This window comes from Amblyomma mixtum, chromosome 1, assembly GCF_055824585.1.
Source record: "Amblyomma mixtum isolate Tamu chromosome 1, ASM5582458v1, whole genome shotgun sequence".
Taxonomy (NCBI): domain Eukaryota; kingdom Metazoa; phylum Arthropoda; class Arachnida; order Ixodida; family Ixodidae; genus Amblyomma; species Amblyomma mixtum.
Window position 1 is genome coordinate 3,538,033 of NC_143012.1, and position 24,861 is coordinate 3,562,893.

The 24,861-nt window shown below is 47.4% G+C and overlaps 2 protein-coding genes across 2 annotated transcripts in view; one reads left to right on the forward strand and one right to left on the reverse strand.

Moving 5' to 3' along the window:
• Positions 1–24,861, reverse strand: part of Snp (Snipper) — a 302,062-nt gene that overhangs the window by 78,928 nt on the left and 198,273 nt on the right. The gene's annotated exons all lie outside the window — the stretch shown is intronic.
• The window catches only part of Gp210 (nucleoporin 210), a 132,022-nt gene that overhangs the window by 57,221 nt on the left and 49,940 nt on the right, over positions 1–24,861 (forward strand). Inside the window, exons 21-24 of the mRNA XM_089541563.1 lie at positions 116–625; positions 5,134–5,367; positions 11,507–11,749; positions 17,376–17,470. Of these exons, the coding sequence (XP_089397689.1) occupies positions 116–625; positions 5,134–5,367; positions 11,507–11,749; positions 17,376–17,470 (1,082 nt within the window). The remainder of the gene's footprint in view (positions 1–115; positions 626–5,133; positions 5,368–11,506; positions 11,750–17,375; positions 17,471–24,861) is intronic.

Here is a 24,861-nt window from a genome sequence, read left to right on the forward strand (position 1 = left end):
CAGTGGTATCCATTCATCCATTGTCACATCCTCATAAACAGTGCAGTCGGCTTTTTTTTTCATCAGCCAAGTGTGCCGTCGGGCGTCAAGGTGGGGTGGGTGGCCACTGCTGCAGCTGGACGTGACTGTGCTGGACGGCTCGGGCCACTTTGCACTGGAAGGAGACGGAGGGTCCGTGGCCAGACTGGTGCTCCAGGGCCGGCAGGTGCAGGTGCGCGGCCTGGAGGAAGGCCACCTTGAGCTGCAACTGCATGACCGCTGCCTGCCGGGGGCCCCTGCACTGCCGCTGCATGTGGACGTCGTGTGGCCCGCCCACGTGCAGCTGGCCCTGGGCTCCCAGGTGCAGCTGGGGGAAGAGCTGGAGGCCCGCGTGTGGCTGGACGATGCCCGGGGCGAGGCACTCAGCCCACTCCCCCTGGTGGGCGAGGCCACGGGACCTCTGGCCCTGCGGCCACTGGGCGGCGACCGCTTTGCTGTCCGCGGCACAGCCCTGGGAAGCGGCACTGCGCGATTTGTGGTTGGAGGCCTGCCCGAGCTGGCCAGTCCTGTGGCCACCGTGCATGTGTTTGCCCCACTCCGCCTGGAGCCCAGGAACCTCACGTTGGCAGTGGGTGCCACTTACCAGGTGAGGCACATTCCTTTCGGGGGATCTGTTCTCACTGGCAAAGTGCTTGAAGATGCAATAGCAGTGTGACAAACGAGGACAAAAGCCGAACACACAGGACAGGACCAGCCCAAGCAAGAGTTTTACATGAACACATTTCTTCTATATTGGGCCCTTTCATTCATCGAATGAAAGTCTAAACCTGCTAGTCTCGAGTGGTGTCGTATTGCTTGAGAATAAAACTGGTGCCATTAGAAGTACGGCCTATCTTTTATGTTTTGGAGCCATCTTCAGGACGTGTTAGGCGTGCATGCAAAATACCCAAGTCCGAGTATTGGAAGCAAGTTCAAATGTTTCTCGGAAAAGAACCGAAAAGAGAAAAGAGGCGGTTTCAGGAGATGCAGCGGCGGGTAGCAAGCTCCACCGAGTTTCTCTGGCATTGTGCACTTGCGAGCCTGATATAAAAAGGCGCTGGCCCTGTCCTGTGTGTTCTACATTTTCATTACGTCTTCAAGCATGAACCAACTAGCCCAAGCAAGAGTTTTGTGTGGGACATGCACTTAGGCCAATGGAGAGAGAGTAACTCCACTGGAGCGTCAAGGGAGGAAGCAGCCTGGGCCAGTTTTTTTTTTTCTTTCTTCACTGTAATGGCAGTGCTGCACACTTGAGGCTGCATGTTGATAGAAGCAAATATAAATTGCACAGGTGATGTGCAGTCCACTGGCTACACTGTGTAGGGTCACTGCAGCTGTCAACAGGTCCACTTAATGGCTTACTTGCTTTCCCTTCCCTGTATTTGCTTTCGCCTCTCTTTTCACTTTCCAGAATTGGCTGTACATTTTTTTTTAGGTTTTAGTAAAATTTTTTTTTTTTTTTCAAAGATTGCTATAGTAAAGAGCGTCTGGCCGTGGTGATGTACTGGCAAAGTCTAGGATCGCAAGACTAACATTTGGAGCCAAATGATACCGAAGATGTGGTAATGCGTTTGTCTTGCAGTTAGTTTTCTGCAGATCTGAGTATCAGTGAGAGATTGGCATTAAATTAAAAACTACCAAATTTACTTGCATAATTTGTGTCCTTATTTTTTCTTTAAATTAAGACTTCGAGAAGGGGGTGCACAAATTACGTGGAAATTTTCTGATCAGGTTTTAAAAAATGCTACATAGGTCATAACGTGCTATATATACTGTATATTGCCGCCTATACTCGGAACCCCCCAGCTCGCACCCCTCGCTGGCCAAAAAAGAGAGTTGCCTCGAAGTGTAAGATGCACGCCCCCTCTCGCCCTGCCCCACGTTATGTAGTTCCCCGCATGATGGCATGCTGGCGTGTGCACAACTCAAAGCAATAAACGTGCAATGACACAGTCGCGAAGCCAGCAGTGGGAGGCAAAAGAAATAACGGGTGACAAAACGATGCTCTTGCTTGCCGCCTGGCTGACTAGCAGCAAACCGAACAGCAGATGGTTCGGTAGTTGAGATTTGCGCATGCACAACTGTTCCATCTGGAAAAGCGATAGCGAGCGTGCCGGGTAAACGGTGCACTATTTGTTCCCTTGCCACTCGCACCTTTCGCAGCCGCACACGGTGATGCGGCTCTGCCGATCTTTCCAAATCTGCCTTGCGCGTGCCATATACAGTATGCATCACCCTTGTGCAGAGCAATCAAGTGGTGCCCTTCCCTGTATGAAAGTCAACATGTCGTCATAGCGTCTCACTTTTAAAAGCTATGCTTGCGTGGAACTAGAGCCACATGAACCTGCAAGCATGGTAGGCACACGCAGTTTGCTCGCAAACCAAGGACTGCTTTCTAATTTCACATTTGACTGCCTGGGGCAGACTGCTTGAGCGCCCTACACAAGGGCAGCGCAGACTGTACAGTGCTGGTGGTCAGGAGCAGAGAGTGCAAAATATGAGAGTAAAAGTTAAGTGCCCAAATTATACGAGTAAATACAGCAATTGCTGATAGCAACAAAACAAATAAATTCTTACAAAATTTAATAAAACAGCAAAAAAGCACAAAAGGTCCATTCACAAGCAAAACAGACCGATTGTGACAAGGGGGGGGGGGGGTTCCTTGGCACATGTTAAAGGCTATTGGTGTTCCTTGAGGCAGCAAAGTTTGAGAAATCCTGCTCTTTTAAACTTGGAATCTGTCACAGTCTTACTTAGTGTAAGTTGTAAAAAAATTTTTGTAGTTGAACATAGATTGCAGTTCTTGTGCTATCTGCCCACACGTTTAAAAATATGAAGGCAAGTTTGTGCATAGGTGTATAGTTGTTGGCATAATTGGAACATGGTTTAGTGATGAAACGATTATCACAGGTGACCTAGCTAAAAAAGAGGACGTACTTAATACATACACTATCGAATGCTACTGGTGTGGTTGTGCGTAATGCCAAGGAATCTTTCGTGTTTTATCCACGGAATGTATGTGGAAAGTTCAAATGCCCAAGCATGCTTCATGTTATTTCGGCCGCACCTGTACAGCTAATGGTTATCTGGCATCACTTCAGTGGTGCAAACTACACATCTGAGTCCATATTCAGAGTTTGTCATAAATCGTCACAATTGGCCACAGTGGCCACACCTAATTGGTGTGGCCTGGAAACACTGGAAGCGGATGTGGTGGTTCGGATGCAGCGAAAACTGTTGAAGAAATGGGACAGTGACGTCACACATATAGCGTACACTCTATAGCAGATCCTTAAGGACCCTCATTAGGTAACAGCCAACATTGTGGTGCCCTTTGAAGTGGAGCCTCTCGCTTAGAAGTGAACTTGTGGGTGTTACTGCATTTTTCGGCACGTGAAGTGGCTATAAATTGTGTACTGAACTTTTGCTTCGTCTCCTCTGCCCTATAACAAATTTGGCCTGTTTTTTTATTTCGTTGACGATTCGATAGATCCTTGGCCTAATGAGCACTGGTTTGTTGCAGAATTACTGTTCACTTCATCCAAACCAGGTGGCAGCACTATCACCAGAGTTATCGTCTCGTCGGCGTTTGTGTACATTGAATGATGTAACTTAAAGCATAATGTCCCGCAAAATGCTTGCATTTACTGCATGCAAACGTGCATTCGCTATTGTAGTACTCTCTATTAGCTGCTGAAGAGTCCTGCATCATGAAACTATGCCATATCTGCTAGTGTGAAACCCAGCTCATCATGTGTATGGCTGGCCAGTTGCCAGTGACGCGCCACTACACCTACGTGTTTGACATGCCAGAGGTTGATTTGCGGCTTCGCCTATGGTTCTTGATAGCTGCTGTGCTGTATCTCTGTGTTGAGCTCTCGAGTTAGCTGGCGCGCTAGTTTTCAGGCGTCAGTGGGCATGCGTGCGCTTTGCACCCTGGTGAACCTCTGAAAACTGTCTGCGATGTCTCCCAACGCATACATGAACGGAAGCACAAGATTTTATTGGCTGATCCCTTTTATTTATTTGCTGCAGATAAATGAGAAACCTAAAACTGGCATCTCGCAGTTCTTGCAGTGCCTGCATAAAAGGAATGTAAAACGTTAATTACTGTCTGTACAACGGTCCGATCACAGCAGCAACTCGCATTAAGCGATGTTGCAGGCAGCAAGTCGTCACGACGTCTTGATAGTTCAGCCCGGCAGCAAGCACGCATTGTGCAGCAGGTCAGTGCACTCCACAAATTTTCCTCTTCACTCCGTTTTTCCCTCAATAAAAATGTGAAACTCCATGCTCTGCATACAAGTTAGCTGCCTATTTATTTACCATCAGCGATTGTTGGCTGCAGCGGCCTCCTTCTGTCACTGCAAAGCTGTGCATAGTTGCATGCATTATTTTCATTCTTTTAGTTCACTTCTGGCCTTTACGGTGCAGAAAAGAGTACCTGGACTGCAGTTCCTATTTCTTAATGACCAGTGGGTAAATGAGGCACCTCCTGATTATACTCCTTTACAGTGGAATTCGTTGCGCGCCTGAACTTTTCTTCTGTCTTGTTGGTCATGCTCCATTTCTCGGCAAAGAGCAGTTGTGCTACTGGGTGTTTTGCTGCAGCAATGGCAACGCAGTGACTTCCTGCTGCCACTCACAGTCGCAACTGAATTGACATCCGCTTCCGGCATTTTGACGGCTGTGCTTCAGTGGATCTTGCTCTTCTTAAAAGTGCAGCCAACTCGGCAGACGCCTAGACTCTTTTATGCTCACTTTCATGACGGCCTGTGCATTGTACTTGCCTTATACTGCACGTGCTTTGCACTTGCAAGCTATGGGCAGCTCTAGAGCTTTCCATCACATGCACATCAATGTGAAAATACTTGCTCTTCCGATTGTTGCAAGTGGGTGTAGAAGGCTCGTGCTACTGCTTATTTGAAAGGGTTTTTAGAAGAAACCTGCGTGTGCAGAGGCGCTGTCTCTCTCTTTCCACACACGTGCATGCACACAACGGCTCTTCCAGAATCGTCAGCATTTGTGTCTCCTTCTGGAGTGTGTTTTGTGCTGTGCTTTTGTCCCCCTGTGGGTAGAGTGGTCGTGTGTGCAATGTTGATGCTGTTTGTGCAGCTCAGCTGGTCCGGGGGTCCCTCGGGTGTTGCCGTCGAGTTTGGCCTGTCCGAAGAGATGCCCTGCCTGTCGGTCTCTGCGGTGGGCCTGGTGCGAGCTAAGGGCCCACCGTGCCAGGGCCGCGTGTGGGCTGCAGCTGCGACCGGCGGTCGGGACGAGACATCGGTGCATGTGGTGTCTATTGGGAAGCTGGAGCTTCACTGCCCTCTGCGCAAGATTGTTCAGGGATCTCAGGTGACCACAGAGGCCCCCAGGAGAACTTTATGAAATTATTTTTCTCACTAGAAATTGATTCTCTGGCTGTTTGCAGCAATGGTGACATTTGTCCAGAGGCAAAAAATGTACTTATGTATAGCTGAGAAAATTGCATTTAAAAGATCTTGCAGTCAGTTGATTCAAACTCGTGATGTCCTTGCCACCATTTTGAAGTGTATAGCAGTGTAGTGTACCTCTGGAATCGGCACACAGAAATCACTGTGAGCGCATGCATTTTATACTTGGGGAAATCAGCCAATGATGGCAATGCTTAGGGCCGTACTACAGTACGATCACAAATCTGATCACAAGTGTCGTCACAAGTGACAGTGACATCAAAATGACAGAGCGATGAGACGTTGCTGCTTGATGCAATGAGCAATCGGCCAATCACAGCAAGGTGGTGTCCCTTGAACTCAGAATTAATGAGGTTTTACTTCCCATCATGCTTTTTGTTGTCAGTCTCGTCATTTTCCTAATTTCATTTCGCATGACGACATTACAGGTTGGATACTGTTATGCTGTCTAATTAAGTAATGTACATTTCTGTGCACATATTTTTTATACAGTGCTGAGTCAGTCTATTGTGTTTATTTCAGTTGAAAGACCATACACTGTTTTGAAAAAAAAAATATGGGCAACAACATTTTCTTGTTTGTCATTTTTTTAAAATACCGTATTTACTCGCATAATAGGCGCACTTTTTTATCCAAAAAATCCGGCTCAAAGTTCGGGGTGCCCCTATTACGCGGGGTAAAATTTCCGGAAATTTTTCGACTCACAAAATTGAACATACTACAAAAACGCACTAGTGTGCGGGCCGCACCCCGTTTTTCCGAAGAAAGTATTAAAAAAATAATTCGTGTGAGGGCCGCACCGAAACTTTCCACGACCCACGCGGGAATAGCCTTCGAAATGCACGCTCCAAGGCCTCCGCGATCAGCTCGGCTGCGCGCAACGGGCGCTTGATCGCGGAGGCCACATACGTGCACAGGAGCTTCCAGAAGCCGCCCACGGAGGGCGCCCGAGGTCAAGCTCATCACCATCATCAACGTTTTTCTCCGCCGCGAGCTTCCGCTATCCATATCGCTATCAGCATCACTAGCTCCAGTTTTTTTGTTGTTGTCAAGTGCCGGGATCTGCGGCAGCGCGTTAGTTCATCGAGGTTTGAGGCTTTGCTGCCGAGCATTGCTGTTTTAGCTCGACGGGCAAGCACCTTAATAGCTACACGGCTGGGAGTTTGCTCTCGAACACGGCAAGCGTGCGGCAGGTCGGAAATTTGACGTGGCTGAGAAGTGCGGCAGTTGCGACTGTGGCGTGCCTAAATTTTCAGACGCGACTCCAGGCGCTGAGGTTTTCGCGGGCCTAAGTCAGGAACGTTTCCCAGCTGGAGATGAAGCTTTCCAAACAGATGTTTAGAGTGAGCATCCTTGAAAATTGTGTGCGGCTGTTCTACGCGATGTTGTTGTACGTGCTGTGGGTCCACAGCAGCTGCGACGACAGCAGCACTAGTGAGGACTAGTAGTCAGTTCAGCAAAAACTTTGTTAAAATAAAGATTGGGGGGGCGGGGGCCGGCGAGGCGTCGGCTTGCAATCGTGTTAATACAGTACTGATTACAGTGCCTATTATGCGCCTATTATGCCTATTATGGGGTGCGCCTATTATGTGCGGAAATAAAAAATCTGATTTTTTGCGACCAAACTAGGGGTGCGCCTATTATGCGAGTAAATATGGTGTATTTTGCATGGAAAAGGTATTGGGTATTCGATTCAGTATTCGAAGGCATTTTTTCTTCATATTGGTATTCGATTTGTATTTGAAAATCTCAGTATTTGCGCACCCCTGCATATACCAGTATCGCTGTATTGCTGCCATCTGCGCATTAGGAGCACTGGTGAAGCTTCCTTGCAATCTGGGGCACAGTTCTTGACAGGGTATGTCTGCGCTAACTGAGACGTCCACGACAAGCCGTTATGCTGTAAGCGGGCGCCATATGTGTAAGATTTAAGCGGAGATGCAGGTTTTGAAGTGGCAAAAAAATGCGAAAATTTAGATTATACAAAAATGGCATATTTAGGATCTGTGCACTCTAAAGTACCTGCCTAAGTGTCAAGGCCTAATTCGACCTCAAAATACTAAAACAATATATATTTCGCACCTGTGAAGAGCAGAAATGGCGATTTAGGAGTGAAATGTGGCAGACCTTAGTGCCCATCTTCCCACGACTGCGTTCCCGGTGGCTGTCATCTTGGTTTTGTTTGAAAACTGGACCACTTTCCCCACATCCTGGTATGACTCACTGCTGTGAAATATGTTTGGAACATCCGCATTCTGCTGTCCTCCGAATGCGATTGCAAATGCGATTTTCTGTTGTTGTTTTTTCGTAGCATAGCTTTTGCTATGATTTTGTGTTGCAATTTCAATTAACCTTATGCCATTGAATTTAGAAAAAACTAAACGGTATAGCCGTGCTGTTTATTTTTTTTTTTTGCCTGAGTTGAACATTACAAATTTTGTGAACCATAATGTCATCTAAATATATTTTATAATTGTGGTGCCTGAACATAAGTGAACATTTTTATATGATGACGTGCCTCATAAATTAGCCTAGCTCCAGATGGCAGGGCTTTGGCAGTCTTAATTAACCTTAACTGTCTTAATTAACCTTAAGAATTTAGCCATTTAGGCTTCAGTTATTTTTGTATATTATGTGAACTAATTGATATATACTGGAACTAACTATATTTTTGAAAACAGGAAGAACCACATATGCGCACCTAATTTTATTACGATATCGTAGTAATAAAAATTTTCATTTTGAGACCCGCATCTCCCCTTAATGGAAGCAACAGGGATTTCATGTGACTACTTCCTATGCACAACTACCGCGTAAGCAAATGCACCTTAGCAAGGTTTTACTGTAGTTGGCACGAAAAGAAATGTCAAGGTAGCGGCGTGGATGAATTGGCAAAAGTTTTTGATGGGCATGAAAATCGAAACTTTTGCTTGAGGAGAATGATGATTATAGTTGGCTACAACTTAAGTCTGCAGTGAAGTTTCACCCACATTCACGACCGCCGCACAGATTTCCTCCATGGCAAAGAAGTAGGCTATTCTTAAAACTTATCTTGTTATCTAAACAAAAAACTAATCACGAGAAGAAATTATAAGCTCTAGAATTTTGATACCTGGTTTGTTTAATATAGGCAAACATTGAAAAGTTGATTTCGCTTACTATCGCGGTTGGCCAGGGGAGTAATGCAGTATGCCGTGGACTGTGTCCCAGTGTTGGCAACTTTTGTTTTTTTAGCTTGTATGCTATTAGTATAGACATGTGCAAATAGTGGTTTTTTGGTTTGAAGCGAATAGTAGTGCATGAACTCATGTAAGGGCCACACTTTCTTTTTCCATATTTGAGGGCCAATTTTCAGGGTGCGGCCCATATATATGTGATGTGTGAAAAAAATAATTTTTTTGAGCAAAAACGCATCAATCAGGGAATGAGCAGCATTTTTTCTCTGTTCAGTCGTCACTCATGGAGTCGTCCAACTCCGAGCTGGTGCTGTGCTCTGGTGCATGCTCATCTCAGAAGAAGTCGTGCAGCATGTCTGTGGTCAATGCGTAGCCGTTGTTCCGCACTTTTATCACATAGCAGAGCAGCTCTTCTTCCAGTTCGGGAAACTTTCACAGCTTGCCTTGGAAAGCGCACTTTTTGCAGCTTGTGTTCCTCAATGCATCCTGCCACCCTGCGTTATGCGTGCGAAAGGGGCACTCATTTCCACATGCCTCGTCCTGGTTCCCCTTCATGCTGGCGCAGTCGTGCCTGTTCAGTGAATGTCGTGCGGAGAAGAGCAGCTGCAGTCAGTTCAGACCTATTTCGTTAAGTCAAGGGAGCCCTTCGAGAGATCGAGCGTAGCGCAGTCTGCTTCCATGCGCAGGTTGTCCTGAGGATGCCACAAGGCACCAGGTGCTGGCCAGCTGTGTGCACGCCTGGGCCAGTTAGCATCTGCACACTGCCGGCATGCGGAAGCAGATCGAGCTACGCTAAATCTCGCTATTGATGCATGCAGTTATGCCGGTTGCAGTGTGTGTGCACACCGCCAGTAGTGCAGCCACAGGCACCTGGCAGATATTGATCTGGGCACCGCCTTTCTCCTGCTCGTGTCTGTTGCCGGGAGCATGCGCTGACTGGCTTTGGCATATGCGCATGTGTGTAGGCACACATGCGCAGTGTCAGGGCCGTGGGGTCAGGCTTGCTGTGGTGCCATGTTGGAGGAAGTTCAGTGCAACTACCTCGTTATAGCGAATGAGTAAAAGATTGTATAATAGTTTTCTATAGCCGAAATTTATAGCATAAAATTTTATCAGAAAACGCGCAGCAGCGGCGCAATTTAGTCGTTCAAGGTACAGCAATTCTGGCAATTCTTACTGGAGAAGTGGGGAGATGTTTTCCCAAGTTTTAGGCAGCGTTTTGAAGGTGCTCGCTGCTATTCCGAAGACCGCAAAAAAAACAGCACCAGTTAAGTTGGCTCTCTCACACAGCACCACTAGTGCAGGTTAAGTGCCGGGTACTGTGGCTTCCCCACATCACAGCTGTGTCGCATAGAAAGCGGTACGTCAGAGCGAAAGGTATTGCTTATTTCATCACCTCTGTGGTAGCCTACATGAGCGCAGGATTTTTACTTCAAGCTGCTGGCGCTGCTTCCATGGTGCTGTCAACGAACGTCAGAGGCGTGAACACGTGCTGACTGCTGGACTGCTACCCCACACGCTGCTGTTTGTGGGTGCGAGATGAAAATGCAAACCTTGGCACAAACGCTTGCCGCATCACTACCAGTCACTTTTGCAGTGCAGCGAAGCCTACTGCCTGCCATCCAAGCAGGCACAGTTTGGTGCTGGGGAGTTCGATATTTCATGGCCAACTGCATTCGATGTGTAAAGTAGAAATTGCATTCATTTGTCAAAAATATTTATGAAGAGTTTGATATAGCCAATAATTTGTTACGTCAAAGTTTGATTGTACGCTGAACTCCTCAAGGCACATGCACGGTGGCTCCTCACTGAAGTGGATCGTGTTGTGCTTAAATCTTTGTAATCAGAGGATGCTCTGCTCGGCTCCCTTGACTTCCACGGAACGAGTCTGAGCTGACCGCAGCCGCTCTTCTCCGCATGAAATTCGATAAACAAGCATGACATCGCGAGCACGAAGGGGAGTTACCACGAGGCATGAAATGAGTGCCTCTTTCAATGCTAACGCTGCGTGGTGCTGGGTGCGTGGTGCGTACACCTAGCAGGTTTCATGGAGTCACTGCATAAAAGCGACAGGTGCACAACGACACAGTCACAATTGGAGGCCACACATGTAAGTTTCACTCCCCTCAGATACATCAACACCGCATTTAGGCTGGCTCCTCCAAAATCCAATAGCCATTTCTGCAGAAAGCCGACACAGCTTCAATGAGAGTGACAAAGCTCCAATGCATTCTCTCCTTTTTTCATGTAGTGGCCTTGTGTGTTTGGAAAATGCATGATTTTGAAAATGCCCGTTGTGCCGTTGAACCTTTTTTGTGTGCTAGAGTATATTCACTTTGAAAGTTTTCGAACAAAATTATTATTCACTTCAAACCAGAAAACCCCTACTCGCAAATGCCCACATTTGGCGATTGTTCTCAGGGGTGTTTTTTTTTTCTTCTTCTTCCTTCCATATTATAAGAGGCAAGAAGGGATGGAAGCCAAGACATGTGGAATCTCCCAGCACCTTTTGAAAACCTCTGGGGTTCCACAAGGCTGAAAAGATTGAGAACCCCTGGTTTTCAGGACTTTAATTTTTGTGTTCCAGTTGGAAGCTCACTGTGCTAGATCCCACAGGGCCTCTCTTAGGAGCACTTTATTACCTGTGGTAATTCCTCTTGTGCGTATCCCATTGCTGGAAGCGGTAGCTACAGCATGTCATGTGTGCGGACGATAGGAGCTCATTGTGGGGATTGATAGTACAGTTGAAGCTCTTCATAATGAAGTTGAAGCGGCCCGGCTTTGTTGTAGCCATATCTGTGTAGCCATATCTGGGTATCATCATTCCTTCGTTGTGTCCACCATTGGCTGCCCCCCTGGACACAGGTGCCTGTGCACGTGCGGGCCAGTGGTGGCTTGGGTCCAGCCGTGGTCTGCCTGGCAGCTGACCTGCTGCGCACTCTGCGGTGGGCAGCCTCGGAGCCCGGCCTGGTGTCTCTGGCGGCCCCCCTGACGCAGGATGCTCCGCCCGACGGCCTCTGTGTTGCACATGTGCGTGCGTTGCGGCCAGGGCGCCTGCAGCTGCGCCTTTTGCGAGGCAACCGCACTGTGGCCCAGCTTTCCCTCGAGGTAATCTGTGCTTCTGATGTTCATTTGTGAAAAAAATCATGCATGCACACACACATGCACACCAAAACAATTGTTTGAAGGAGCTTTTAATTGGATTTTATAGGGCTTTTATAGTTGGCTACAAGTACAGAGAGCTGAGGCAAATGCCTCTTAATCCCCTAGCTAATGGCGGTGGCTGAGTGTGAGGATATTGCAGTTGAGGAGGGATGTGGCTTTCAGCACAAATTTTTTTTCTTAATACCTTGACATGAAATTTTTTGAGCATATTATAAACAGTACTACGGCTACTCTCAGAAAATTTCACTTTTATACCGTATAAACGCGTGGTAAGGGCCGCACCCGTGTATGGACCACACCACGTTTTCCCGAAGAAAATGTTTGAAAAAGAAGTAAATCCGTTAGGGGCCGCACCCGAACTTTCCATGACCCAGGAGGGAATAAAATGTCCGCGCCGTGGCCTTTGCGATCGGCTCTGGCTGCGAGCAATGATGCACTTGATCGCGCACAGAAGCTTCCAAGTGCCATCCATGGATGGCGCCCAAGGCCACGGTCATCATCATCATAATCAATTTTTTTCCTCCGCTGCGTCCTCCTGCTATCCACATCAGCATCACCAGCCCCAGCCTCTTGTTGCTTTTGTGGCGTGTTAGCGTGTTCACCGTAGTTGTGATGGTTGTAGCTTTCTCGTACTGCCACCAAGCATTGCAGTTTTAGCATGATGGGCAAGCACCTTAACAGCTACACGGCTGGGAGTTAGCTCTGGAACACGGCAAGCATACGACGGGCAGGAAATTCGACGTGGCCGTGGAGTGCGTCTGATTATGATGCAACCAAAAGGATGCATTGAGAAACACAAGCTGCAAAAACCGCGCTTTCTGAGGCAAGCCGTAAAGTTTCCCGAACTGGAAGATGAGCTGCTCTGCTATGTGATGGAAGTGTGGAACAACAGCTGCGCGTTGATAGCGGGCATGCTGCGCAGCTTCTTTTGGGATGAGCACGCACCAGAGCAGAGCACCAGCTGAAAGTTGAAATACGCGGCGAGTGACGACTGAACGTAGAATAAATGCCGCTCATTCCCCGGTTGGCGTGTTTTTACTGAAAGAAAAAAACTTTCGCGCATCGCGCGTATGGGCCGCACCCCAAAAATTGGCCCTCGAATTCGGAAAAAAAAAGTGCGGCCCTTTCACGCGTTTATACAGTATCTCCGGAAAATCGTTTGCTAATACAGTCAGCGACCAAAAATTCGGATGTATGATTTTTTTTACGTGTTTAATTACCGTATAAATGCGTGTAAAGGCCGCATTTTTTTTTCCATATTCGAGGATCAATTTTCGGAGTGCGGCCCATACACGCGATGCGGAAATTTTCTTTAAAGTAAAAACACGCCAATCGGGGAATGAGTGGCATTTATTCTACGCTCATTTGTCAGTTGCGGAGTATTTCGACTTTCAGCTGGTGCACGCTCATCCCAAAAGAAGCCGCGCAACATGTCCGCTGTCAACGCGCAGGTGTTGTTCCTCACTTCCATCACATAGCAAAGCAGTTTTTCTGCCAGTTTGGGCAGCTCGCGCGGCTTGCCTTGGAAAACGCGGTTTTTGCAGCTTGTGTTTCTCAATGCATCCTTTTGGTTGCACCATCGTCGGACGCTCTTCTCGGCCGCGTCGAATTTCCTGCCCGCTGCATGCTTGCCGTGGCCGAGAGCAAACTCTCAGCCGTGTAGCTGTTAAGGTGCTTGCCCGAAAGCTACAACCATCACAACTACAGTGAACACGCTAACACACCACAAAAGCAACAAAAGGCCGGAGCTGGCGATACTGATGCCGATGTGGATAGCAGGATATCGCGGCACTGAAAAAAGTTGATGATGATGGCTGCGACCTCAGTCGCCATCTACGGACGGCACTTGGAAGCTCTTGTGCCCTCCGAGATTAACAGCCACACGAGTGCGTGCAGAAAATCTCGGAGGCCATGTTGCTTGCATGGCCTCCACGATCAAGCACACCATTGCTCGCAGCCGGAGCTGATGGAGTCCATGGCGCGTGCATTAAGAAGGCTATTCCCGCCTGGGTCATGGAAAGTTTGGGTGCGGCCCTTACACGGATTTATTTTTTTTTAAACACTTCTTTCGGGAAAACGGGTGCGGCCCACACACGAGTGTAGCCCTTACACGCGTTTATATGGCATTCAGACTTTTTCGCGGCACCGCGACATGGCCCGTAAAGCCAAGGTATAAGAGTACCTGAAATTTCGGATGCACCGCAACAGACTGCTCGATTTTTCAGACCTCCTTTGCAGTTGCTGTCAATACTCAAGCCGGCACATTGCGTCTGCATGGTTTCAAATTCTTACTGTCCTTCAACGTCTTCCACTGCATGAACTTGAACAGTAGTCAGAATTCGCTGAACTCTGCATGAACTGTGCTGAGTCTTTCATCCCAAATACGGTAAGAGGTTGCAGCGAAGTGCGTGGGAGGCATACGGGTTCACGGAAATGGCGAGTGGGAAGGAAATGGTGGTGCTTTTCAAAGCGAAGTCAGCGTACCCACTGAAAACGCACCGCAACTCTGACTTTTTTGTTGTGAAACCATAAAGAACTGGTGTTTCGGTGACAGGCAAGATGCCTCTCATTATACGCAAGCCACCGCAGAGTGAGTGCATATTGTCAGATGTGATGCGGATTTTTGCTCTAGTTGCTAGCCCTAATAATGATGGAGGCCAGCTCCAACGGAGCGCTTGCTTTGATTGTTTCTTAGTTGTCAAGGGATGATTTTTTGCGCGCACTCAGTCCCTCGCGCCCGAGTCCCCACTTGTCCACAGTTCGCGCACCGTACACAACGCGCACCGAGCTCACACTCGGGCCCACTTCGACCGCGCCACTCAGTCACAACCGCGCACTCCCTGCGCACATGCCCACCACCCGGCGTCGCTTCCCCTCCGCCCCGTGTTGCCAGCCATACGCAGGATCGCATCCCCTACTCCCATGTTGCCAGCCGTCCCCGTGTCCCCTGATGGTGCCACCCGCACTGGCCCCTACACAGTTATTATTGTCTCTCCACCTTTGTGTTCTCGTTCCAGGCCTATCGTACTGCTGACGCAGCGTAGTTCCTGCAACGGCTTGTTCGCTTTCCTCTCTAGACTTTGTCCCAACCTGTGCGTTCATCGGCGACATGCCAAGGGCAGCACAACCAGGCTGAGCTCGGGAAAGGGGTCGCTGCCCATCGTCTGTACTCATGACGGACAGCGATGCAGTCGAACCCACTTATAACAATACAGGTTATAACAGTATATCAGATATAACAATGGTCAGTCGCAGCACCGTCAGCTTTACCATGTGTTCTATGGTAAAATAAACCGCTGATAACAATGCTGTCATAGCACATCTGGTCATTGAGTGTCATCCATAAAAGAGACAAAAACATGGAAACGCTGCAACTGCATCAGCAAAACCACTCTTCACAAGCGCGCGCGTGTGGAGCCGACCGATGGACCAAACCGGCGCAGCGACGCTGCGAAAGCGAAAGACCACGCACTCGGAGACACCGCCACCGGGCGCGCTGAGGATGCTGCTTGTTGCTTGCGGCGATGCAGGCAGGAGAAACGACGGACGCCTTTGCAAAAGTCCCTTGCAGAGATGAAAGTAGGGAGCATTGGTGGAGCAGTCCAATATCAACGTTTCTGAGGGGTGTGCCACTTGCAAAAACAAAATGCGCCGGCACGTTTCTTTGTTTGTTTTTGCATTCTGAGCTACAGCTGGCACCGCAGTGCGTGCGTTGTTCCATCTTCCCGTGTTTTTCGCTAACTTGGTCATGGACCCCGCTTCACAGATTTCACGTGTCCTAAGGGCAGGAGTCACCGCGTCAGGCGAGCTGCCGCGTTGCTGAATTTTACAGCTTTTACAGGCATTAGAACAATGAAATCCCTCTGGGTGCTCCCTGTAAATAAATGCTCTAGAGTTTGTCATCTTTTCTTTTTTTCGGCACAAGCCGGTTATAGCATACTATATCAGTTATAATGATGGTATTTCCATGGCACTTCAATATTGTTATAAGTGGGTTTGAGGGTTTGACTATTTGCTCATGAAGAGCTTCAGAATGTGTGCAATACAAAGGACCCCTTCCTCCGACATATTGGCAATTTGTGATTTTTTTCGGCGAAATTTGATTTTCTGCGCTGCCAGATTTTTCGGTTGTTTTCGCAATCTCTGGGAGTCCGAAAAATTGGTTGTCAACTGTGTATAGTAAAACCTCGTTAATACCTACCCGCTTACCAGGTAGTTGTGAGAATTCCCTAACTTACCCACCATTGTAACCTATGTATTGGCTGTCCGCTAAGGCGTAATGACTCATGAAATGACTACCGCTTAATGCATATTTGCCGTCACAGTTTGGCAGCCACCGTGCTGTGAGGCAAAACGTTTTCCGCCTTTCCGAAAAGCATTATCAACATGCGGACCATCGGCAGTACAACACTGCGGCCATTTCAGCAGTGTTCCACGAGTGTGGCGATGCCTATGTCTATGAGGAGCCCAGGAATCGTCGGCCACTTGTGTGTTCTTGCGCGCGAACGTATCGCTGAGTAATATCGTTGGCAGTCCTATCATAGTAACCATCACCGTCCACCCTGCCCATACACGGGTGTGGCCCTTACGCGCGTTTCTAAAATTCTTGTCAGTTCTCAAACCCCCCTCTCTTAATATTCGTGCAAATAAGGGAGAACAGCCATTTTTGTCTTTATACTCTTGTTTCTAATGTCCATCACAGCAGTAGCGTCAGAAAAAAAAAGAATGTCGCTCCTAGCACGTGATTCCGCGAAAAATGCTTACATCTGCGATTTTTTTGTGAAACCACAAAAAACTAACAGGCTTAGTGACAGTTTTCTAGCTATCGGCATTGCTCTGGAAAACAACAAAGCTCCCAGCGTAAACACTCTTGTTTGATGGAGGGGTAAGAACGCTGTTGTTAAAGCAAAACTAAACTCTCTCTTCATTGTTATCGCGAAAGGGAACGTTGAAAGGTGGCTGCCTCTGGGGTCTTTTGTTTAACATATTGTAAGTATTGCACACAAACTTCAGCTTCATTTGTCTATATTTATCATCATCTCCCATCTTCGTCTTTGTTGCGAGCGTCATTTCTGTGGGTGGCATTAAAGCCTGCTCTGGGCATTCTCCATCTTACAATACTGATATCTATTGTTTGCATTACATTTAACCCTTTTGGTGGACTTCCTCAATGACCAGAGAGCCGAATTTGACTGCCTAAATACTGTATTCGTGGAGCAGTCATCTTCTCGCTGAGTTCAGTGTGACGAGTTTTGCCGCTCTAACCTAATTTGCGGGCTGAGTGCAATGTTTCACGCACCGACCTGACCCAAGTCGGGTACCATTGTTCAGTGCAGTGTTGTGGTTTTCTGGGTCCCAGAGAGTGCACGCTTGCTGCTGTGAAGTGGGCATAAGAAAAGAACTAAAAGCACAGTGGCACCTGTGGACAAAGCCTGGCATGAAGTGGAGATCACAGGGTGTTCTGTGGCCTAACCGCATTTTGGTGCAGACGTATCTCGCGGTGGCGAAAAGGGGAAAATGACATTCATACACGCAGCCACATGCACTCTCCCCTCATGTCTTTGAACAGGTGCTGCCGCCTGTAGACCTTCTGGTGCCCGCCCTACACAGGCCCGAGCCCTTGGTGCTGAGCCCTGGAGCACAGCTGGCCCTCAAAGTGTCTGGGTGAGTGTTCGGGGCCATTGTCACGGCACAGTAGCCATTTTAAATTTTTAAAATAGCCTAGTTTTCTAACACACACGGTCATTACACCAAAAAAAAAACAAAAAAAAAGGAACAAAGAATGCATTGAAGCTTTGCCACACTCATTGAGGTTGTGCCAACTTTTTGCAGCAATGGCCGTTGGAAATCAGGGGAGTAGACCTACATATGGAGCCGGCCTATTTGTGGGTTGTGAGACATGTCTGTGGGACCTCTGACTGCTGATCTTAACTGCCATTGTGTCATCGTGCAGCTGTTGCTGTTTCCTTGCTAGGCTGTTGAACATTACGTTGGTTTTCTGCATGTTGATTTCTAGCCCCACCATTCTGCTCTGCTTGTCTAATTCATTGATCATGCTTTGCAGTTCATGTCCCGAGTGACTTAGCAAGGCAATGTCATCAGCGAATCGTAGATTACTTAGGCATTCTCTATTAACTCTTATCCACAACTGTTCCCATTTCAGGCCCCGGAATACCTCTTGTAAACAAGCAATGAATAGCATAGGCGAGATCGTGTCTCCCTGCCGGACACCTTTCCTGTTTGGAATTGTATTGCTTACTTTATGGAGAACTATAGTAGCTGTGCAATCGTTATAAATATCTTCCAATATTTTCACATAATACTCTTCGACACCCTGATTCCGCAATGCCTGCATGGCTGCTGAGGTTTCTACTGAGTCGAATGCTTTCTCGTAATCAATGAACGCTATATATAGGGGTTGGTTATATTCTGCGCATTTTTCTATCCCCTTATTGACAGCGTGAATATAGTCTATTGCCAAGTATCCTTTACGAAAGCTTGTCTGATCATTTGGTTGATTGAAGTCTAATATTGTCCTGACTCTATTAGTGATTACAGTGAAAGCTCGTTAATTTGAGCCTCTATAATTCGAATTTTCGAATAATTCGAACGACACTACTTGGTCCGGCCAAGCTGCACAGAGATCTGTGTATAAAAAAGCCGTTAATTCGAAAGCGAGTCGGTTCCCCTACAGATAATTCGAACTACGCGCTGCCGCGTCTGGGTGGCTTAACACACAGCTTGTGGCTAAAAAAAAAAAAAAGCACCTCTGCACAGTTAGAGGCTGCGCACGTCCTAAACGGGGACAGTAGATGGAATCAGATAAAACCGTGGAGTAGTGGGTAAAGCCTAAATGGCGGCTCTCTTCTTTTCCCTCTTTTCCACGCAACCTCTGAAACTCGCAGCAAAATACTCGTTAATTCAAGCCCTGTTAATTCTGAAATACAGAGAAGTACTATCGGCGCAGTCCCAGCCAATGCCTATGAAAGGCTATGACTTCAGATGGGCGCTACAGATTACGTGTGGAAAAGTTTTTTTTTCCTTTGCGAGTGTCGTCCATCCTTCCACCCATCAGTCGCCAACGGAAGCATGCAGTCGGCCGCAATCATGACGCCGGCATTTAGCATGGTTCATTGCAAAAGGCGTTTGCTGCTATCGCACATTCTAATGGTTGAGTGGCAGTAGACGGCGTCCACCCCAATCGCCCATGGCACGATAATGCGAACGTACTGAAAACGAGGCTTGCACAACCGGACCAGTGCTTGCATTCTGTCAAGTTTGCTTCTCCCCTTGCTAGAGCTAACGTCAAAAGGTAAACACACTGTGATGTTATCGCTGCACAGCATTTTGGCGCACTGCCAAGAAATGCTTTTTGGACCGTGACCATGCAAAACGGAGGGAAGCAATAACGACTAACACTTTTTTTTTAATTCTTAGGCAAAAATTGGGGGTGAGTGGGTTCATTATGCGAGTAGGTTCGTAACGCGAGTAAATACGTTACATATACCGTAATGCAAATGGTTCTTGTCAGTTGTTTGAGGCCATTCGATAATTCGAACATCGGATAATTCCAACTTTTTTCCCGGTCCCGTGAAGATCGAATTAATGAGCTTTTACTGTAGCTTAGTATATACCTTGTAGGCAACGGATTGTAAGCTGATCGATCTGTGATTCTTCAAGTCCTTGACGTCTCCTTTCTTATGAATTAAGATAATGTTAGCGTTCTTCCAAGCTTCTGGTACTTTCGAGGTCACAAGGCATTGGGTATACAGGGTGGCTAGTTTTTCTAGCACAATCTCTCCTGCGTCCTTCAACAAATCTGCTGTTACCTGATCCTCACCAGCTGCTTTCCCCCTTTGCATTGCTCCTAAGGCTTTCCTTACATCCTCCTTTTGTTACTGGCGGGATGTCTCACTGCTGTGCTCGACTGCTTCTCTCAGTAACTTGATGGTTACATTCGCTATTGTATAGATTTGTGTAGAACTCTTCGGCTACTTTAACTATCTTATTGATATCGCTAATGACATCGCCCTGTTTGTCTCTGTTCTGCCACATTTGTTCCACCACTTTGTGCACTCGGCAGCTGGGCTGCACAAAGGACCACGTGATGGCTCACTCGCATTTTTTTGACTATCTGCCACTGCCTGCTTCGTTGGCAGTGCGGCGTCGGAATTTTTTTCTGTTTGGGTGCAAAATGGGCTCGCTGGCGCCATTGAATCGCCCAGAAAAAGTCCTATGAGATGCGCACACTTTTTTGTATTTTCTTGGCTCGGCTGAATGGGTGGTGCAGCCCACGCCTTCAGTCACCACGCGCACAAGTGCACACCCCCCAACACTGCATTCATTGCCTTATGCACCATGCCGACATTGTAAACACGTGTACACCAGCACAGAAGTGTCTTGGTTTGCCGCACCACCGGCAGCGCTCTCGTCATAACAAAAACATGCCACGCCGTAACTGGTGTGTGTAGCTGAGGACAGCGCCGACGCCGAAAGTGCGACACTGAGGGACGAGCTCTGAAATGAGGTTTAACAAGCCAGGTTCTGCTTGTCGTGTGTGGCTCCTAAGACATTGAAGAGTGCTGGACAGGACAGGAAACAAGAGACACGGGACTGGTATTTTCTTGGAAAATTTTTGCAAGTATGTTGAAGCCCTGATTATGTGTCTCTTTTTGTGCTGCAACATGCACTTTCATGCCGAATTAGCGCTGTTCTGCAAATTCTTTAAGTATATAATGCATTGAAAGATGGATGACAGGACACGCGTCTGACAAACGGTGCGAGTTTCCCGCATAAAGTAAAACAGGTTGCCAGGTCAGTTCACTGGCAACCATCACATGATTCTAAGTTAAGATTCAGATCCTCTAAAGGTGTGGTTCTTGATTGACAGTAATGATGCCTTTGCTGACAGTTTGTAGCGGCACGCCATTTGGCCATCCTTATGAGGTGGCGTTCACCTGGCGTGCTTTTCCATGCGCTTCATTTTCAAAGGCCTTGTGGAAGTCAGTTATGCATTTATCTTAATACGAGGGTATTGTGTGATGGTAAAGTGGTAACATTGTGAGACCTTTTATAATAAACTTTGACTAGATTCAAATCACTTGGCTTCTATGGGGAGCACACTAGGCCTGGTGAAAGCAGGTGAGCAGCACACTACCATGGCACAGCACTGCAATGCCGCTAGCGTGGGAACTCCCCATTCTAGTTTTTTCAGCAGTATAGCGTTTTCTCTTTTCTGGCATGAACGCCAAGCGCACACAAAGAGTTAGCAGCGCCGAGGCATCACGTGTTTGTGGTTTCAGGCGGAGTCCGGCACAGGAGACGACGCGTGCATGGTCATACCAGGTGTTGCAGGCAGTTATCATCTGTCAGCTCCCAGCATAATACCCCTGTCACACTAGCAAATTTAATGTCATTCGAACCTAATGGCATTCGGTGCATCGAATGTCATTCGGTCTCTTTCGGTGCTACACGGAAAAAAATAATGTCATTCGAAAATGATGGCATCGACGATCAGTGAAAAAAAAATAGTCCTACTGAACGACATCAGCGCGCATAAAATATGTTTGAAATTGTTGTGCAGTGTTTCAAAAGCGGGTGAGAACATTTGTGTGCCGTATTATAAGCTTAAAATATTATTTGCGGCCATTCTGCACCACTTTAGCCATCAAAAGCCAAGCTAAGTACAAAGTTAACCACAAATCCGATAAATGTAAACAAACAAAATGGCTGACATGGCGGCGCACGGACACGCGCGGAGCTTGGAAATGACTTCCTAAAGGTGAACTGCTCAGTTACGTCTTTAAGTACCTCCGAGCTTAACGAACATGGCACGCCAACCAACAAGAATCACGCATCCGAAAATGACCGACAGTCGCGGGAAAGACGCTACTTCACGCTCGGCCGCTGCGGTAGGCTGCTGAGACCGAGAGTAACAGCTATCCACGACAGCCTCTAGTGTGAACAGATTCACACAAACATTAACTTTTTTTAGCTGAACTAAATAAATGCACTTTGTATGTTTGGCAGTGTGCACACTATATTTTTCGCGTCGCTTGTACCTGCTGCGTATCTGGTGTCCAGAGTACGCATTCGTTTCGAGATCGAATGCGAATGAGTTCCCCTAACTCATTCGATGGCGAATGTCATTCGAACCTAATGACATTACATGTTCCCGTGTAGCAGTCGTTTAATGACATTAGGTGCTAATGTCATTCGATTCGAATGACATTAAATTTGCTAGTGTGACAAGGGTATAACATACCACGTGGGCAAAATTATGCGCACATGAAGCCATTCTTTTGGCTGACTTAACTCCTTTTTTTTTTTTAATTGCTAGCTGCCGAGTAAGAGTTGTGGCCCTTATATAGGGACGGCTCTTACAGAATCATATGCTGTGCTTTCTGGAATTGTTTTTTGTAAAACAGTAGCGAGGTAAATATGCTTGGGAAATTTTAACATTTATGTTTAAAGTCACTAGGCATTTTAGAAAAAAAAAAAAACACTTAATAGCCTTATTGCACACAGCAGACCTTTGCAAACTGGCATTCAAAACCTTATGCACTTTCTCCTTAATTGCTCAGAATTATACCAGCTAGCCCAAATTAAATGCAGTTATGAAATCCACATAAAAATTCACTTAACTGTAACAAATTTCAAACATAAATGATAAATTATGTTTAATTGCCACTTCAAACCCTGGTCTTTGAAATAATTTTTTATTAATGAAGTCATAATTATGCAATTTTCAGGGAACATGCAGTTTTATGTGCTGATTCTAAGTATGTCATTCAATTTCAAGCAAGACAAGTCCTTGTGCGGTTATGCAATATGCTACTCGAGTGTTTTGGAGGGAGCATATAAGCAATTTTGTTGAGGCAATTTGCTGAAATGTGTGCCATAGGTTTCTATGGACATGCGAGGATACAATAAGGGTAAAATTATAATCCCGTCGATCATAGAAGTTGAGATATGGGGTTCTGAAGTTGCCACTTTGGAAACGTGCAGAAAAGTTGTGTCCCTTGACTTGAAGCTTGGGCGAGTCGGTAATCCAATGAGTAATACAGTGCTAATTGAAACGGGGACGAAGGAAGACAGACGAGGACGAGCGCTGACTTAGAATTGAAGTTTATTGCTTGGCCCGCAGAAATATACGACAGGCTCCACCAACAAAACAAGAGACAATTTATACTACAGTTGTTGATGGCAACAACCGCAGTGTCATTTGGCTGTTGCTAAAAACCTCAGTTCATTTTCTTAGTTCAATATACAGTAAAAGCTCGTTAATTAAAACTTCACGAGACCGGGAAAAAAGTTCGAATTATCTGATGTCGAATTATCGAATGGCCGCAAAAAAAATGGCAAGAACCATTTGCATTACGGTATATGTAGGTATATGTACGGTATTTACTCGCGCGACGAACCCACTTGCATAATGAACCAACCCACCCCCGATTTTTGCCAAAGAATTTGAAAAAAAAAAAAAAAAAAAAATGTGTCCCTCCGTCTCGCGCTGTCACGGCCCACAACGCATTTATTGGCGGCGCGCCAAGATGCTGCCCAGCGATAACATCACGGTGTGTTTACTTTTGCCGTTAGCTCTAGCAAGGGGGGAAGCGAACTTGGCAGAGTGCCAACGCTTGTCCGGTTGTGCAAGCCTCGTTTTCAGTACGTTCGCCTTAAGCCTGTTTCACGTGCAAGCGAAAATGCTAGCGAATCCTGTCGCCACGGCGGAAAAACCTGTTTTGAGTCGTCGCTGCGACGAGCGGCGAGGTTCCAACAAGTTGGAAATTTTCGCTGCGACGCGCCGCTCAATCACTCAGTCGCTTGCATGTGAACCGGCCTTTATCGGGCCATGGGCGATTGGGGCGGACGGCGTCTACTGCCGCTCAATCATTGGAACGCGCGATAGCAGCAGCAGACGCCTTTGCAGCGAAAAATGCTAAAAGCCGGCGTCATGATCGTGGCGGACCGTGTGCTTCCGTTGGCGACTGATGGGTGGAAGGATGGACGACACTCGCAAAGAAAAAAAAGTTTTTCGCGCATAATTTGTAGCGCCCGTCCGAAGTCATAGCCTTTCACGGACGTTGGCTGGGACCGCGCCGACAGTACTTATACGTATTTCCGAATTAACAGGGCTCGAATTGACGAGTATTTAGTTGCGAGTTCCGGAGGTTGCGCGGAAAAGGGGATAGGCAGCCGCCACCGCCACCGCTGCCGCCAACCCCTATCCTCCGGTGCCGCCTAGTGCCGCCGGCCACCGCGCCTGCGATGGCGCCATGTAGGCTTTAACTACTCATCCACGGTTTTATCTGGTTCCATCTTCTGTCCCCGTTTAGGACTTGCTTTTTTTTTGGCCACGTACTGTGCGCCAAGCCGCACAGGCGCGGCGGCGCGTAGTTCGAATTATCCGTAGCGGAACCGACTCGCCTTCGAATTAACAGGCTTTTTTATACACAGATCTCTATGGAGCTTGGCCGGACCAAGCAGTGTAGTTCGAATTATACTCGCCTTCGAATTAACAGGCTTTTTTATACACAGATCTCTATGGAGCTTGGCCGGACCAAGCAGTGTAGTTCGAATTATCCGAAATTCGAATTATCGAGGTTCGAATTAACGAGCTTTCACTGTATCCCTTCTGGAGTGGCACCTTAAAGGGATGCTGAAAGGTTTCCCAAAAAAATTGAGTGAAGAGATGCACCTTACAGTTTTCCACCCTCGGAATTCAAATTTCTCATCGAAATTAGGCAAAGGAAAGCGCAAACCTATTTTATTTTGGCGAAAAGTGCCGCAGCAGCCTCGGGCCAGCTCGCGCGCCTCGTTGCCGCCTGTGATTGGCTGGGCGCCTCGTGACGTGAACACTGGCGTTGGCTCGGTGAGCCCGGCTCGGTCGCCACCGATGTAGTGCATGAAGCGCGGCGCGCGGTGTTCCAGTTGTTGGTTTGATGCTTATATCACGATGGAACACATCGAAGATTACCAGGAGGATCTTGGCGTCATCCCCTACATGTAGGAACCAATCGCAAAGAGCAAACCGCTCCAAGGAAGCAACGATG